We start from the raw sequence: 15,404 nt of genomic DNA on the forward strand, positions 1-15,404 counted from the left end.
GCCCGAATTCATCCTGCCTTTAGCCCATGCATCACCCAGCAGTCCCAGCCCACCGGCTTTCCCAAGCGGCAGGAGAGCTGTGGTAAGAAGCCTGTAAGTAAAGTAGGTGGTTTAGGCTGAGCTCCATAGCTGTGAGCCTGTCTACAAGCCAAACTCCTCCGAGTGCTGAGCAGCCTGCAGGAACACAGAGCGTAACTTCATTTTAGGATGAATGTGTGGAAAATCATGTGCATTGCTAAAAAATGGGCAAATGTGGCAGGGAAAAATGTTGGCAGGGAAACAATTTCTTTCATCATCTCTCAGCTCATCCAGCCGGCCCATCATGACCTGCATGACCAAGTTCTCTCATCCTCTGATGAGAAATCCCACCTTTTCCAAAGCAAACACAGACAGGCTCAGCTCGTTGGACTATGCCCCGAGCAGACTGACAAAATCTTGGTTTGTAACACTTCCTGAAACTTCCCAGGCCTGTGCCAGTTATCACATACGCTCCTGCTCTTCTCCCTGGGCTAGCAGGAAGCTCTGAGCAAAGATAATCTCACCAAGAGCTAGACCTCCCAGGATGCTTGTTCTCCCACCAGTGAACCTATGCTCTTTTTTTGATTGCTCCCTTGCAGCCTGACAGCTGCTGCATGCTATGGGGATGGGACAAGCCCTGAGCAGCTCGTGGACAAGCTTGTGCAGGGTTTGCACGTCCCATTCCACAGAGTCATCAGTCTGATTGATTGTCTGGAGATAGGAGGTTTTCAGCTCTAGTTACTTGGCTTTAGAGGATATGTAGTCATTGGCCCCATGGTCAGTTGCGCTCCATGTCTTCTGTTTAAAACCTTAGCGACCTTAGCTTACAGTAATATTCAGGAAACAAGGCATTTCATGCATCAGTTACTTTCTGCTAAAGCTTAATGCACCAATCATCAAAAGAAAGTTAGTCGTCATCTCCAATGTCGTGGTGGTTTTACCCAGCTGGGCAGCTGAATTCCACCACAGCTGTTCTCCCACTTCCCCTCCTTGAAAGAAAAGGGGGAGAAAATACGATGGAAAGGGCTCAAGGGTTGAGATAAGGACAGAGACATCAATATGCTAACTTAAGGTCTACGTACATTTTCAGTCTGGTCAAGAATTATCTTTAGTATTCCAGCAAGACGTCAAGCAGTTCACCCAAAACAGAGGAATTTTAATTTATACTATCTTTTACTTAAAAACAGGGGAAAATAAACCACAATCTGTTTGTTAACAAACATTCAGTTCTTATATAAGATACATATCTCCAGCATTTAATAGTTTATGGTCTTATGCAATTATAGACAAATAGGAAGAGAACTGCTGAGCAATCTTCCTTTTCTTTCTGAAAATTGATGGTCAGCTGCACAGAATAACCTGCATTTGGATCATCTAAGTGCAATGGAATGCCTTAACTGTGAATCAAGACCATTAAAAACATATGAATATTTAATCTCATTACTCTGTCCCTGTGGTATGTTCTCATCTGGTCACAGAGAAATTTGACTTGCCTTGCCATCTAAATTAACCTTAATTGATGTGAAATATCAAAACAAACAAACAACAAAAAAAAACCTTTAAAAATATTTTCCATCTCTTAGATGATGGCATCCAACCTGACAGACTCAATTTATGGTCAAGATTTTATATTGATTTACAATATTTAGTTTACTTCTTTCTTTATAGTAAATGCTTTTATGAGCTGAAGAGAATCCATACATTCGAATACTGAACTGCTTTGAAAAAAAAAAACAAAAAACAAAGCAGTCATTGTTAAGGAAGAAATAATGTTGGAAAAGACAATTTGTTTCAGATTTCCAAAGGGTTATCATAATAAAATAATCTTTAATTTAATAATATATATAAACCGTGATCATGGTTAAATTACCAGTAGGACATTAAGTGACATCGAAGTGTGTCCTCTATTAATAGGATACAGTTCTGCTATAGAGGATTTTAAATTAAATCAGATAAATTATCTTCATTGTTCTTGCTTTATACCAAAGATTAGGAGTAATTTTAACTGCAGTTACAAAACACATCAGCCCGATGCAAATAACAACCATAGAGATTTTTATCCTATTATCTTTTGTTCTACTGAGTCATATAATAGGAAATGGTACAAAGATCCACTCATGGCGTCACAGTGACAGGTAAATGGAAGACTACATGCAAAAGGGAATTAACAGAAAATATATATATTGCTAGTGAGTCATTGCTATGACTAAGATAAGTAAATACCTATTGATAGCCTTGTAATCTCTATTTCTCTACTACAGTGACAATGACTCACTAACGAGACTAATGTCAGAGTTAAGAGCCCAAGACTTAGCACTCTTCTTGGCTACGCAGTTAGGTGCGAATACATAACAGATCCTGGCACTTAGCACTAGATTTCAAACATCATGATAACATGATGCAACACTGATACAAAGATAAAAGCTTAAGTTTTGAAAGAAAGAATTTCAGCCTGGTAAAAGTGACCCCAGATTGACTATTGTCTGCATGTTGCATTTTAACCAGACTGTTATTAACCCCTCTTGGGTTTTCCCAGTCCCTTACCGGTCCTTTTTCATTTTCATTTCTCCCAAGTCACTACTTCTGCTTTCTTCAACTTACCTTTAAAAGCAACGCATCTTCTGTTTGGATGCTTGTTGCTTTGTGCTTTGCACGGTGCCAAGGCACTGCCTCCGGCTGCCGGAAACCCCGCGGTCCGGTCTCCAGGCTGAATGGCAGTAAGGCAGGACCAGCACCCTGGGACAGTCCCCAGCTCCAGGCTGGGCCCCAGTAGAGAACAAAGACGATTGCATTGCCTGTGTATTTTCTGCCCTTTTGCTAACAGGGGCCCAGTAGAGGCACTGAACTTGCACTGACTGCAGGTGGAAGGGACCAAGATAAGGGCTTGTAGTGGTACTTCAAGGAATGATGGCAACTTTCCCAAAGGTAGCAATCCAAGCACCTCAGGGCCTAGATACCAGACCACGATTAAAGCTAGGATGAAGATGTACAAAATCACTTCAGGATTCCCCAAATACAACAGGCGTGTGAAGCATTTGCATGCCTCATACACATTAACAGTCTGGGGCCACCCCTGTCTGGGCACCTTTTGCTGCAAGTGAAGAACTTTTCCTGACTTGGAGTGTCACTGCTGGGCCAGCCTCCAGTGAAATGGCCGACTGCAGATGTCCGCAGCTCTGACAAGAAAAAACATAGCTCCACCCTCTGTGTTTTCCTCCCTCTCAACCTGTTTTGGGTTCTTGTTCCCAAGGACCAGATGTGAACCAGAAATTCCCCACTCAAGTATCTCCTTTTCAGGGCAGCCTGCACACCAAATTTAACACCAGCAGCAAGCACCTCTCCACACACTGCTCCCTAAGCGTGGGTCCGTGTTCCCGAGACACTAACACCTGCTCCAGGCCAGCTCCTTCTGTCGCCCCTGCAGAGATCCCCATCCCCTGGGAAAGCTGCTGAGATCTCCAGCTCTCACTGGGGGAGGCTATGAGAAGGGGAAGATGTACAGTAAGAAACATTTTTCCTAATTTCTGTGACTAGTATAACAGTTTACAAGCAATTTTAGAAATCTCTCTAGCTTGATGAGCAAACCTGCATAGTAAGAAGAGCAACTATGGCGGAGGTGGAAAGTCATACTCGTCTTGTGCATATGCATTTGAATGAAGCAGCAAACACTTGTCTGAATCACCGTCACTCAGATGTCATTTTTCTCTCTCTATTTTCAGCTTGAGGGGGAGGAGAGCTGCCAGAACAGAAACCGGAGGTGCTGAGCTCCAGTCAACCGCTGTCACTGTTCCCAGCTTAATTCACCGCCAGTGATCCCATGGTTAACACAGTCATAGTGGATATTTTTGCTAACAGCTCAACCCTTCATAATGTCGCAGAAGTAAGATCTTTCCAGAGATTATGTATTTGGACTTTTCTTCTTCAAATATCTTGAGATTATCGTTCTCCATTTGTGTTTGAAGTAGTACCTATTGGATGCTCTTTGCTAGTGCCTAAAACATTGCTAAGACTACAGGAAGCTACTGTTCAGACTGGGTGGGTAACTGAGCAGCATTTATGCATTCCTGTCTTTACTCCTCTTGCTTTCCACAAGTAATCCTAGTCAGAGTAGATTTTTGTTATTCCATTTGCTCAGGAACCTCTGAATGGGGCCTCTTGGACACAGGAGCTTTGTCTCCCCTCTATCCATATGTACATAGGAGGAGAGATTGTCTTGATGTTCAAAGCAGTCTGTGACAGAAACAAGCAGCATTTTGTTCTGGTCAGAAACAGGCATTATACAAAGCTTTTTGAACAGTGCATTTCAGAATGCAGTCCACTTCTTGTCTCACGGCAAGGAGGAATTGGGCTTGACTCTCTGGGGTCTGATTACCACTGCCCTTGGAACGCAGGTCCTGTTGAAGTACTGATACGGAGCAGGTGCTTTGAAGACTCAGGGATGCTTTTGTTGGAGAAAGCAGATGAGTGAGTCCTAATCAGTTAGTTTACAATGATACACATTTATAGATCTGTGTGTATCCATCCATACTGAAAAAAAAAAAAAAAAACAAGGATATTTGAGAAGAGGGAGCCCAATAGCTCTGTAAAATAAGCGTGCTGAGAAGCCCAGCGTTGTACAGATGAGTAGGTCACCTCCTCAAAGAAGTCTGCAGTGACCACTTCCCTTCTTTCAGTGCTCAGACTCGTTTCCACCCTTGGACTAGCTTTTTAAGTACAGTTTTAAAGTTTGGGTTGAAAAAAAAAATGCACAATCAATAGAATTCATTCCAGATCAGTAGCATATTGCAAATTAAAAACATTTGAAAGAGCAGCTTGAATTCCATTGAAAATATGACTCTAATGGACATCATCTGATCAGCTGGTATGGACAGGCAAAGTTTCAAATGATACATAATTTACAATAGTCCGTAAAAAAGCAGCAGTTTATTAAAGGAAGATGACAATGGAGGAAAGATGAACCACAGGGGCAAAAAATAGAACCTCTTAATAATTGCGGAGATGAGGCATTACCAGATTTAGAAAACAGGTAGGCAGGCCGAGGGAGAACAGACTCAGGAGGAACCACGACAAAGCAATTGGTGAATAGATATGCAAATGTTCCAAGGCAAACATCTTGAGTATTTACATCACCAGTAGGGTATCTCCTGCATACTCAAAGCACGTAGCAGAAATGTTATGATCTATCAAGAACTATAACCACTATAAAATTCTGCATTATGTCAAGGTAGTCTTGTATTTTGAGTATTTAACACTGAATAATTGCAGTCTTTTCAGCACTATACATTTTCTAAGCAAACTTCTCATGTGCTCCATTCACTTTCGACTGAACTGACTTTTGACTGAACAGAATCAGCTTTGCTCAGTTTATATTTTACCTTTTTTTCTAGCTAACAGATTTGCAATTTCATTAGTCAATGTCAGTTAGGTAGCAGGAGGTGCTGGTTTGTTACGTTAGCAATGACAGAGGTACTCAGATTCTGTAAAGCATGGCTTAAAAAGCTATTTGTTAGAGCTAGCACTATGAAGAAAGAGAGGACGGCACAGGTAGTTCTACGTACCTTCAGATGCTGTGAAAACCAAGCTATGCTACGAACATGCCTCTGATTCACATAGAGCACACGCTGTAGACCCTGTCCGTGGAGAACTTACCCCATTTTGGTCACTTGGGCTATTAAAAAAAATTCTTACAAGAAAAAACTCTGTTCATCATTTCTACTGTCAAGCAGAAAGGATGTTCACATGAGAAGTTGCTGCACTTTTAAATAAAGACAAGGACACACAGGTGGTGTAATCACCAATGCCAAGTGGGAGCTGCATGCAGGCCCCTCTCTTACAATTACCTCGCCAAATTTCCCCTGCAACCAGGGGCTACGCGCAGAACACAGGCATCAACCCAAGCTGTACAGACAGCACGCTGCACAGATAACTATTAGAAACACCATGCAGATCAACAGTATATACACCACTAAAACGGTAAGTTTCCTTGCATTTCCTTGTAAGCATTGTTTAGAAACAAGCATCATCAGGTCACTGCTGATTTCTTAAGTTTGAAATTGGCTTTCAGTTATTACACAATTTCTAAGTCTCACTGTGCATTTATCATGTGCTTCATCTCCTTATCCAAGCTTAACTCCCTCATTTTTAACAGGGGAAAGAGGGCAGCCAAGATCCAAGTATTGATTATTTCTAGCTTATCCATCACAGCAAGCTTAAATAATTAAAAGCTTGCTGGCAGTTGAATTGATGATCATCAAATATCGTGCTTAAACTTCATCTGACTGAGAGCAGCCATGCTGCAAAGCCAGATTCAGTCAGGTTTCCTCAGCTCTCCAGTTTGGTACACAAACTGATGGAGTTAGGTTGGAAGGAAGTGCTGAAGGTCACCTAGTCACAGACCCTGCTCTAATCCAGTGTCAAGGTTGGGCATCTAGTTATTGCGTCTGGGAGCGCAGCATTTGTAGAGGTAGTTTATTCTGCAACCACCTCATAATGCAGGGCTTCTTTTTCTGGAGAAGGTGATGTTATCAAGTCCCAGAGTCACTACACAGACTGCTATAACCACTGCCTAATGCAGCAGTCTTTATGATCCTAGAGGGCAAATTCTGTTTACTAGCACAGTAGCTGCATTCACCGATGCAGATTGGTATTTCTGGAGATGTGAAAATAGTTCCAAGCAGTGTTTTTTTTGTCATTGTTGTTTTTTATTTTTTATACAACTTACTCTGGCTGTCTTGGTTAAACACAAACATCTAGTCATTTCTATTCCATTTCCATGCACAGCTTTGTTTGCTCTTATGATCCTTTTGGTTTGCTATTAACCCCAGTTCATTCTCTCTAGTCTACAGCTGAGAGGTTCTGATTAAAACTTCAGATGATCTACCGCTTCCTTAAAAAAAAAAAAAAAGCCTTTTGTATCTCCAACGCTATTTTCCACTCCACCAACATGGTTAAAGTGTCAGTATATTGTTTGTAATAGTGGATTTTTTTTTTTTTTGGGGGGGGGGAATGCTAATTTAGAACCCAGTGAGATGTATTAATAGTATCCTCTTTGGTGTTATAGTAGAATTCATCTTTTTGATGCTCCTTCATTCATGCTGCTTCGTTCATGTCTCCCTGACGATTCTCTGTCATGGACTGACCTAAGTTACTCTGTGCCACCATCCGATCTGCCATCTGCCAACTCACGTGACTCAGCCGCATCCACGCTAGCATTCCTGTAACACTGAGAAGCTGCACAAGGCAGCTCTAACTAGCACAACTCTCACCATCATGTCCTGAAGTACAGCCTCAGACAACATTTTCACTCTGGTGGTATATTGGACCTGTCAGTTTCAACCTCTTTTTTTCCCCTCCAAATTTAATAGTATTGTCACACAAGTAATTCCCACATTAAAAAGGGGAGAATTGGAACATGAATTCTGCAAATTCTCTCAACAGATTACTCTGATGGCACAGACTGCTCAAGGTTTCCAAGGCAGGAAGATTCACCTTCATGCACAGCTTTAAGTGTAAGCCTGGGCTCAGCAACTGCAGCCAGGCAGTACAACTACACAGCTGTCACGTGTCTCCACACAAACCAGGATGCTCTCTATTTTAGGCCCACCTCAACATAAAGAAAAAAAACAGAAATCATTTTAATATAAAATGTTTTTATTGTTTTTGAAAACATTTAAAAAACAATTTTTGAGCACTTTCAATAAAAAAAATAACTGAAATGCTACTGCAATATTCAACTACTGTAGTTTCAGCAGTACAACAGACAACAAAACACTGGGGAAGAGGGGGAAAACTGGATTTCCTGCATTAAATGAAAACATGGAACAGGGATTTTTCTTTCCTTACGGTGCAGTAAATAAAGCACAGTATAGTACAAGACTATTATATGAACGTCAGATGCACTGCACAAGAAATGCTTTCCTTCTTTTCAGTTCAGAAGTCAGTGCTTATTGCAATTATTTGCAAATTATTTACTTCATGAATTCTTATCATGATAAAATGATGCAAAAATGTTTCTCAACACCCGAACAATAGAAAATAATCCAAGAAAAGAACATATTCAACAATAACTAAGCTGAATTAGTTAACATAAAAAAGTAAATAACTTGTGAATAACTATGCTCACATGGTTAACGCTGGTTAACCAGTTTCAATACAGCAAAATAAAAAAAATAAAAGTGGTTACAGGAATATATCTACTACTGTACAAGATTAAGTCATTAACACTCATGCACATTTTGTGATCATGTATTAACATGGTGAAGCAAACTAAACTTAATTTTTCCTGCTGTAATATTCTCATGTAAGAGAATAAGAAATAGACATATCTCATTGAGATCAATGCACATTGCTACATAAGACAATTTCACCTGTCACTTTTAATGACATTTTGCCTTTTAATAATGAAACACATTAGAAAGTTTTTTTTTAATATTATTTTTTATTTTTTTGTGTGTTTTTTGTTATTAATTTTTTTTAATCTGTGGGCTGTATTTGTTGCATTTATCCTAAGGAATGTGCCTGCCACAGGTTCAACAGAATTTTAGTGCAATATATGAACCCAGAAAGTTTGCTGGCCTAACCAACCAAATTTAAAGTGTTTGCTGCAATACAGTACACAGGGTACAAACTCACTAGTTCGTAGACTTTAGCAAAAATTGCTATCAAAATAGTTTATTTCTAATGTTAGCAGGAAGCCAATTATGTAAACAAGGGGTCAGAACTGTCTCAAATTCTTAGTTTTGGAGTATCTGACACAGGCTTCCGTTTGTTAAAAATCACAGAATTCTCCTTTGGGTATTGCATACTTTGGTGTGCAGTAGTGCTCTGTCTCAATGTAAAGAACTAACTAGCACTAGGTATAGGGACCTAACAGGATATTAGTCGTAACACCAACATACCAACACCTATAAATTAACACACCTATGTACAGAGCTGTGCCTATGCCTCAGGTTTCACTTGAAGGAATCCTCACTGAATTGAACGTTTCTTAAATTTAACATACATTTGCTTTAAAACCACTGATTATAGAATATGCCTGCTAATTAAGTCACGTGTTACGTTCGATATAATGTTTGTATTTAAAAATAATTTAAAAGGTACTTTTAAAAACCTTTGGTGACGGCTGCATAATTTAGAGTGCATCAGCCTTTTAAATCTACTCTTGCTTTACTGAGCAATGTTCTGAAGAACCAGAAGTTAGGCAAGAACTTGTTTACACCAAGCCCACGTCAGTCTCAGTGCCAGCGCCACGGAGGTGAGGCCAGCGCAGCATGCAGACGCAGGCGGCTGCAGCACAGACGGCCGGCCCACCACTCTCCCCTGGCAGGTGGGACTTCCATACTCACAGCACTTTGCACAGGGTCAGGAAAGAGGTGCTGAACGTGTCTCAGATCCAGTGAAGTCAACAAGAGGATGGTCAGCACCTTTCTGGCTAAAGGCCACAGACAATTCAATCCCTGCCTTCAGCAGCAACTTCTGTCTAAAGGAAAAATGCCTTACTGACAGATCCCGAACACAACGCTACACTGCGGTTTTTAGAGTCCTCCCCACTTCCTTAAAAAAAAATGAAAAGGGTCACTTGGTCTTAAAGTAAACCGCACCATCGCACGTCCACGTTTTAAGGAAGGATCTCAACTCTCCAAGTCTGTTGCTAATGAAGCGTCAAAACTTCTGATGCAAGCACAGTGAGATGAGGCTGCTTGTAAGGTGCTACAGCTTATCGCAGCTGTTTGTCCCTGAAGAAGAGGCCACAGACTGGGTGTCAATCAGAGCAAGAGCAAAAGCAGCCATGGTACGCCCGTACCTGGAGTGCCAATGCAACATCACAATTTGAATCAAGCACAGACAAAAAATAAAAATCCAGTACTGAGATCAAGACATCGGCAGAATCTGAAGAAGGAGGGGAAAAAAAATGTCACCTAAAAATGAGAGCATCTCTTCCTCTATAAATCTAGGAGGGCTTATTGTGCCTTCCCATTCATAAGTTCATGACTGCTCATTCAAAGAAGGAATGCAAGAGAGGAAAATGTTTTCTGTTCTGCTTCCAGTTTTGTACATACAGGTTCACAAGATAATCAATCAATGTTATACTAAGCTTAAGGGATGGTACTGTAGCATCCTTAGTACAATTCTTTTGTAAAAGCTTGCCTCTGCAAGTCCTCTTTCTAACAACAGGCGCACGGGCTAGTTAAGAAACTCTCTTTTCATCATTAGAGAAAACCATGCCATGCTGATGGTCTTCTTTGTTTCGTTAAGTGAACTAGTAAGGTAGGTCTAAATCCCCTTTTCTAGCTAAGGACTGTTAGCAAAAATTAGATTCATCTGTCCTCCCAAGTCATTCAATGAAAATGGAATTCAGCCTTCTAAAAGAAGTAAGCACTTTTAAAACTTTTACCCAAAGAAAGATCACATCTGACTGTGTATCTGTAAAGTGCCTGGCAGTATTATGGCTCTATATGAAATATTTTTAGATCAACCACATTTTCTAGTATTTTAATCGTATTTTGTTTAAAACAGAAAGACAGAAACTCTCAACCTACCGAGACATAGAGAAAATAACATCTTCCTACACCCTCCACTATGTTAAAAAAGAGCAAACTTAAAATTGAATCTTTAAAAATAGTATTTTAATGAGCTCCAACGGCTCTTTTGTTTTTAAAAAGAGGGAAAAAACATCACATTACTTCTTCAGCTCTGATAAATAATCAAATAGTACCTATCATTTTAAAATAGGGTGTTACTCCTAGATTAAATCTCAGTGCTCAAAATCTTTTCCCATTAATTTTACCTAATATAAAAACACTGAAATGAAAACTAAAATACCAAGTATAACGTCAGGAACACTAATGGATAAAATAACTACATAGATCTGTATCTCTTAAATAAAAAAGTTTAGTGCATCTTTCTTTTCCCTTGATCATTCCCGTTAGTTTTCCTGTCTCTGCCTCTTACTAGAGATGTAAACGGCACCAGTGCTACAGAGATTTTCCACGCCTCTTGAGCAGCACTCAAGATAGCTACACAGTGGTCAGGGACCTGCATATCACCTGGTTCGCCTGCAGCCACTCCCCATCACCTACATACCTGCAGGCACCCTGCCTTTCAGACCTCAACAACAGAGGTCAGGAAGAATCATCTGCTAGAAGTAACAAGCAATACGAAGTATGGAAAGCCTGCTAACAAGCTCGACAACGCCCACCCAAAGCCTCAACCATAGCTGTCACTGCTGGCTGGCTATTAACCACCTCTTTATTTACTACAGTAATAAATGTTGAATGGGAAACACTATAAAATTCCAATTTTAATACTGGCTCTTTGTCAGCCCATCACCTTCAGAGATTTGTTTAAAATTGGTAAGACTGCCTTTTCATTGCTCAGCTAGGAGCAACTGGTACAGCAAACTTCTTTTTTAAATGCCACAAAACATAGCAAGTGTTTCTGCTGCAGGAGGCACTTCCATTAAGACAAATACAATACGTCTGTCTTTTAGATACAGTGTGCTACATACATACTATAAAACAAGATTAACCCAACATTTCAACAGCAGGATGATCCTTGCTCTCCATCCACTCAAAACCTGAAGTCATTGAGTTAATGGATTCATTGCAGATTTGTTGAAACAAGGGGTCATTTTTTAATTCCTCCAGTGTAGCATCATCATCTTGTCCCTGCTGACGACCTGGATCGAACAGTAGATTTGTGTCTAAAGTGTTCAGATCGTTAATGCTGCCTGAGAGTTCGGAAGACAACCTGATGTCGCTGGAAAAGACAGATGTCACGTTCAGATCTGATGCCACCTGATTCACCAGCTGCTGGTTTGTTGGCAGACTGTCCTCCCCCAAAAGGTCTTTTACAGTGCTGCTAAAATCTAATTGCTGCTCTCCGATGTCTGATTGTGCTTGGTTATCTCCAGAAGAGAAACTGATCTGATCGGTGCTGCTGTTTTTTGTGAGGTAATTTGGCGTTTGGAATTCATAAACTGAAGTGCTGGAATTAATCATATTTTGCGGGTTGGCACTAGGAAAAGCAGTGGATGTCTCTAGAATCTGAGTGAGATTCATCCTGGCCGTGTAGTTTGAGGGCATGTTGTTCATTCCCAAACCTCTCACTGCATCATCGCTATCAGAATCAAGTTTGCTTAACAACACATTGGTTATTTTTTTAGTATTTGTTTGTTTCTGAAGAGACGGGAAGGCTGTCTGCATCATTACGGTCAACGGGACTGACTGGCTTCTTTGCGCTATGTTATTGGCACTGGTGTCAGCCTGGATATTGGTAAATACATTGTGAACTTCCGGGGTCACCGGGCTCCCAAAAGGCGTCACGTTGGAGCGCGGTATATTTGAAACAGGGTAAACGGTGCTTCCACTGAGATTACGCTGGCGATGGACAGCAGGGCTCACGCTCCGGCATCTCAGACTGTTATTGAGAGTGGAACTGGCTCCTTTGTTGTCCAGAGGAGCGGGAACAGCAAAGCCCTCTTGCTTGGTAGTGTTACTCACAGGGGCTGCCTGGTGCTGCACGGGTGAAACGGGAGTCACGCGACCGAAGTGAGTATCGTGGTGGCGTGGCTGAGACTGGTATGACTGGCCAGGAACTGCGAACGCGTGAGGTTTCCTGAAGCGATCTTCCACTAGCTCCTGGTAGCTCGTAAGGATGCCGTGGTTTGCAACCGATGAGTTGGTGACACCGCTGTACCCGTTATTCATCCACTCCAGCTTGGTTTTGTCGGGGTGGGTAGCCATAGGCCGCTGCATCGGCTTCACGGGGCTACTGGAAACAATGCTGGCATCGTGGTAAGCCATACTGGAGCTGATGGGAGTGAACGCAAATGGGTTTCGGCATTCCACAGGGCTCGGAGGGACGCTGCTGCTGCAGTTTGAGTGCGGCGTGCCAATGGGCGTATGCCGGCTGCTTCCCAGGGCGCTGTCTACGGGAGTTGTCTGAGCCAGCCTGGAGCAAGGGCTCTCTCGTGACACGTTCTGAGATCCAGAGATCATTTCAGAGGTGGGGGTGGGAGTCGGGGTGGGGGTGGGAGTCGGCGTGGGGGTGGGAGTCGGAGTGTGAATCGGAGTGCTGTTGTTATGTATTGAATGGTAAAAATGCGTGCTGCTGGGATGAGATGACACAGGAGCTCCTTGAGCTGCTGTCTGACTCTGAAGCGCCATTCCTAGACAACCACCGTAAGGATGAGGATTATTCATTGACATCTGCTCCTCCATGAGCACCAGCTCCTCCACAATGCTGTCCTGCGTAAGGTCATCATCAAATGAAAAGAAGTTCTCATTTGACTGAGGGACCGTATGTTCAAAATCTTTCAGCTCAGACTGCAGAGGTAACTGATTTGAAGACTGTGCTTGTATTTGACCCAAGGAGGAGTCCTGGATCTGGCTCTGTAGCTGCTGGTTGTATACATCCTGCTGTATACCCTCACAGTGCACTGGCTCCCACGCAGACTCCTGTAAGTCACCAGAGCCAGAATGTCCTGCGATAGTCATAACACTGATATCTTGCTGCTGCTCGCAATTCACAGATGCAAAGTCAGGGGTTTTGCTGATATGGTGCCACGCATTTGGGTTAAAGCTGCCATCAGATTTTGAATCATTTTCTATGATAAACATGTTTCCTTCCAATTTCACTTTTATATCTGGAGATGATGCTGATGCAAGCTGCTGTCCTAAAGTAGAATCACTGGTATTTAAATTGGTGCTCAAGGAACAGTCTGTCGCTACGACTGCTGGAGCTGTGGAAGGTACAGGGACATTTACAGGTACCTTGCTGGGAACTTGAGCAAGCGTTGCAGTATTGTCACCGCTGGCTAACGATACAACCTTCAGAGCCTTCTTAACGCTGTTTGCTTTTTGACCCTCCACAGCGTTACCAGCCGAAAGCTGCCCCACCAGTGGTTTCTTTACAGGTGGTACCTGGGAATCTTGAAGTGTAGCAGGTTGTCGCTTTCTTGGACTTTTAGTGCATATTTTGTCTTTAATTGTAGACTCACCAGTAGGAGGTGAACCAATGCTGGTGCTGGACAAGTGACTGGCAACTGAGAGCTTTAGAGTGCTTTGATTATTGCCTGCTGAAGAAACCGGTGTGATCTCATTAGACTGTGTTTTATATTTGGTCCCTGCTTCTTCAGCTCCCTGATCGCAGCCCTTAACTGTTTTTGCCTCCACAACACCATCAGCTGAAACCTTCAAGGTTGTGACCTCAAAATTTATTTGTTGAGCAGGAGGCAGGCCAGGGGCTGCCTTTATGGATTTAGATACATCAGAGCTCTCTTGGCCCTGCACTGGGTTCTCATCCAGCAGTGCTTCTGGTTCCATTTTGATCTCAACTGAAGATGCAGCTACAACAGTGCTAGGTTTGGATCCTGGGGACTGAAGTGAAACAAGAGATCCATTTTTCATCTGTGGAGCAGCTCTCCCCTCTTCCACTGCTCCTGCACTGCTATTAACTGCAGGTGTCTGTTTGACAGGCACACTACTGCTGCTTGGGGCAAGAGATATTGCTGTCATTTTTACCACGTTTAAGGAATTCACATGTGGAGCTGGCACAACAGTCTTGATTGGGCTACTGGTAAAAAGCACCGTAGTGGGAGAGCGGATGGTGAGAGCACTGGTATTTGCTGGCTTCGGTAAGATCTGCGGGTAGCGATGTCGGGCAGAGCGGTCACCAACTGGGCTGGCGGGAACATTCTGGGGAGTCTTTGGTGACTGCTTGACTGATTGCATGTGCTGAGTGACCACCTGAACATTGAGCGGCAGGACCTTGCTATCAGACGATCCCATTGGACTTGGAGATGTCACCAACTGCCTGGTCCTGGGCACCTGTTCACAGAGGAAGAGACATGGAGTGGTAATGAAGGAAGAAAGTCCTCAAAGCCCACAGACTACTTCATCCCCACGCATTTCGAAGGTGAAGGACAATGCAGCTCAATACAGCAAAGCTAGTGACTTCAAAACAAAGCGAGCTCTTCAACTGTATACCAGGCAATTGGTATTTGTCTGCCTAGGATTGGTAGACAGACACATGGCCTCAATTTTTAAGGAACAAGGCACTGGTCTACACATTAGGCTTAAGAAAGGATTATTCTCATACAATCCTTCACCAAATAGAACAGAAGACAAATACAAAAGATAAAGAGGACAGGATGCATTCAAAGCCGCTCATTTTCAAGATTTCAAAAGCAAATCAAATGCAAGCCGAGCATCAGGCAGAGAAACTGCCTCATCTATTGAAATAAACAGCACAGCTAATATCCTAGAAACAAATAACCTCCCTCCCAACCCCACTTTTTATGTCTGAAAGACAAGGAAGCTCCACATCATCAATTTCATGCAAAAACAAAATTGCTGGTGTCACCTAAGTATGCTGGGCCAATGCAA

At 42.3% G+C, this 15,404-nt stretch overlaps 1 protein-coding gene across 2 annotated transcripts in view; it reads right to left on the minus strand.

The window, feature by feature from the left end:
* Positions 1-8,432: 8,432 nt before the first annotated feature.
* Positions 8,433-15,404, minus strand: part of RFX7 (regulatory factor X7) — a 53,330-nt gene continuing 46,358 nt past the window's right edge. For both annotated transcript variants that reach the window (XM_035335378.1, XM_035335379.1), the window contains exon 9: positions 8,433-14,846. In XM_035335378.1, the coding sequence (XP_035191269.1) occupies positions 11,541-14,846 (3,306 nt within the window). In that variant the 3' untranslated portion in view covers positions 8,433-11,540. The remainder of the gene's footprint in view (positions 14,847-15,404) is intronic.

Source organism: Oxyura jamaicensis, chromosome 10 (genome assembly GCF_011077185.1).
Source record: "Oxyura jamaicensis isolate SHBP4307 breed ruddy duck chromosome 10, BPBGC_Ojam_1.0, whole genome shotgun sequence".
NCBI lineage: Eukaryota > Metazoa > Chordata > Aves > Anseriformes > Anatidae > Oxyura > Oxyura jamaicensis.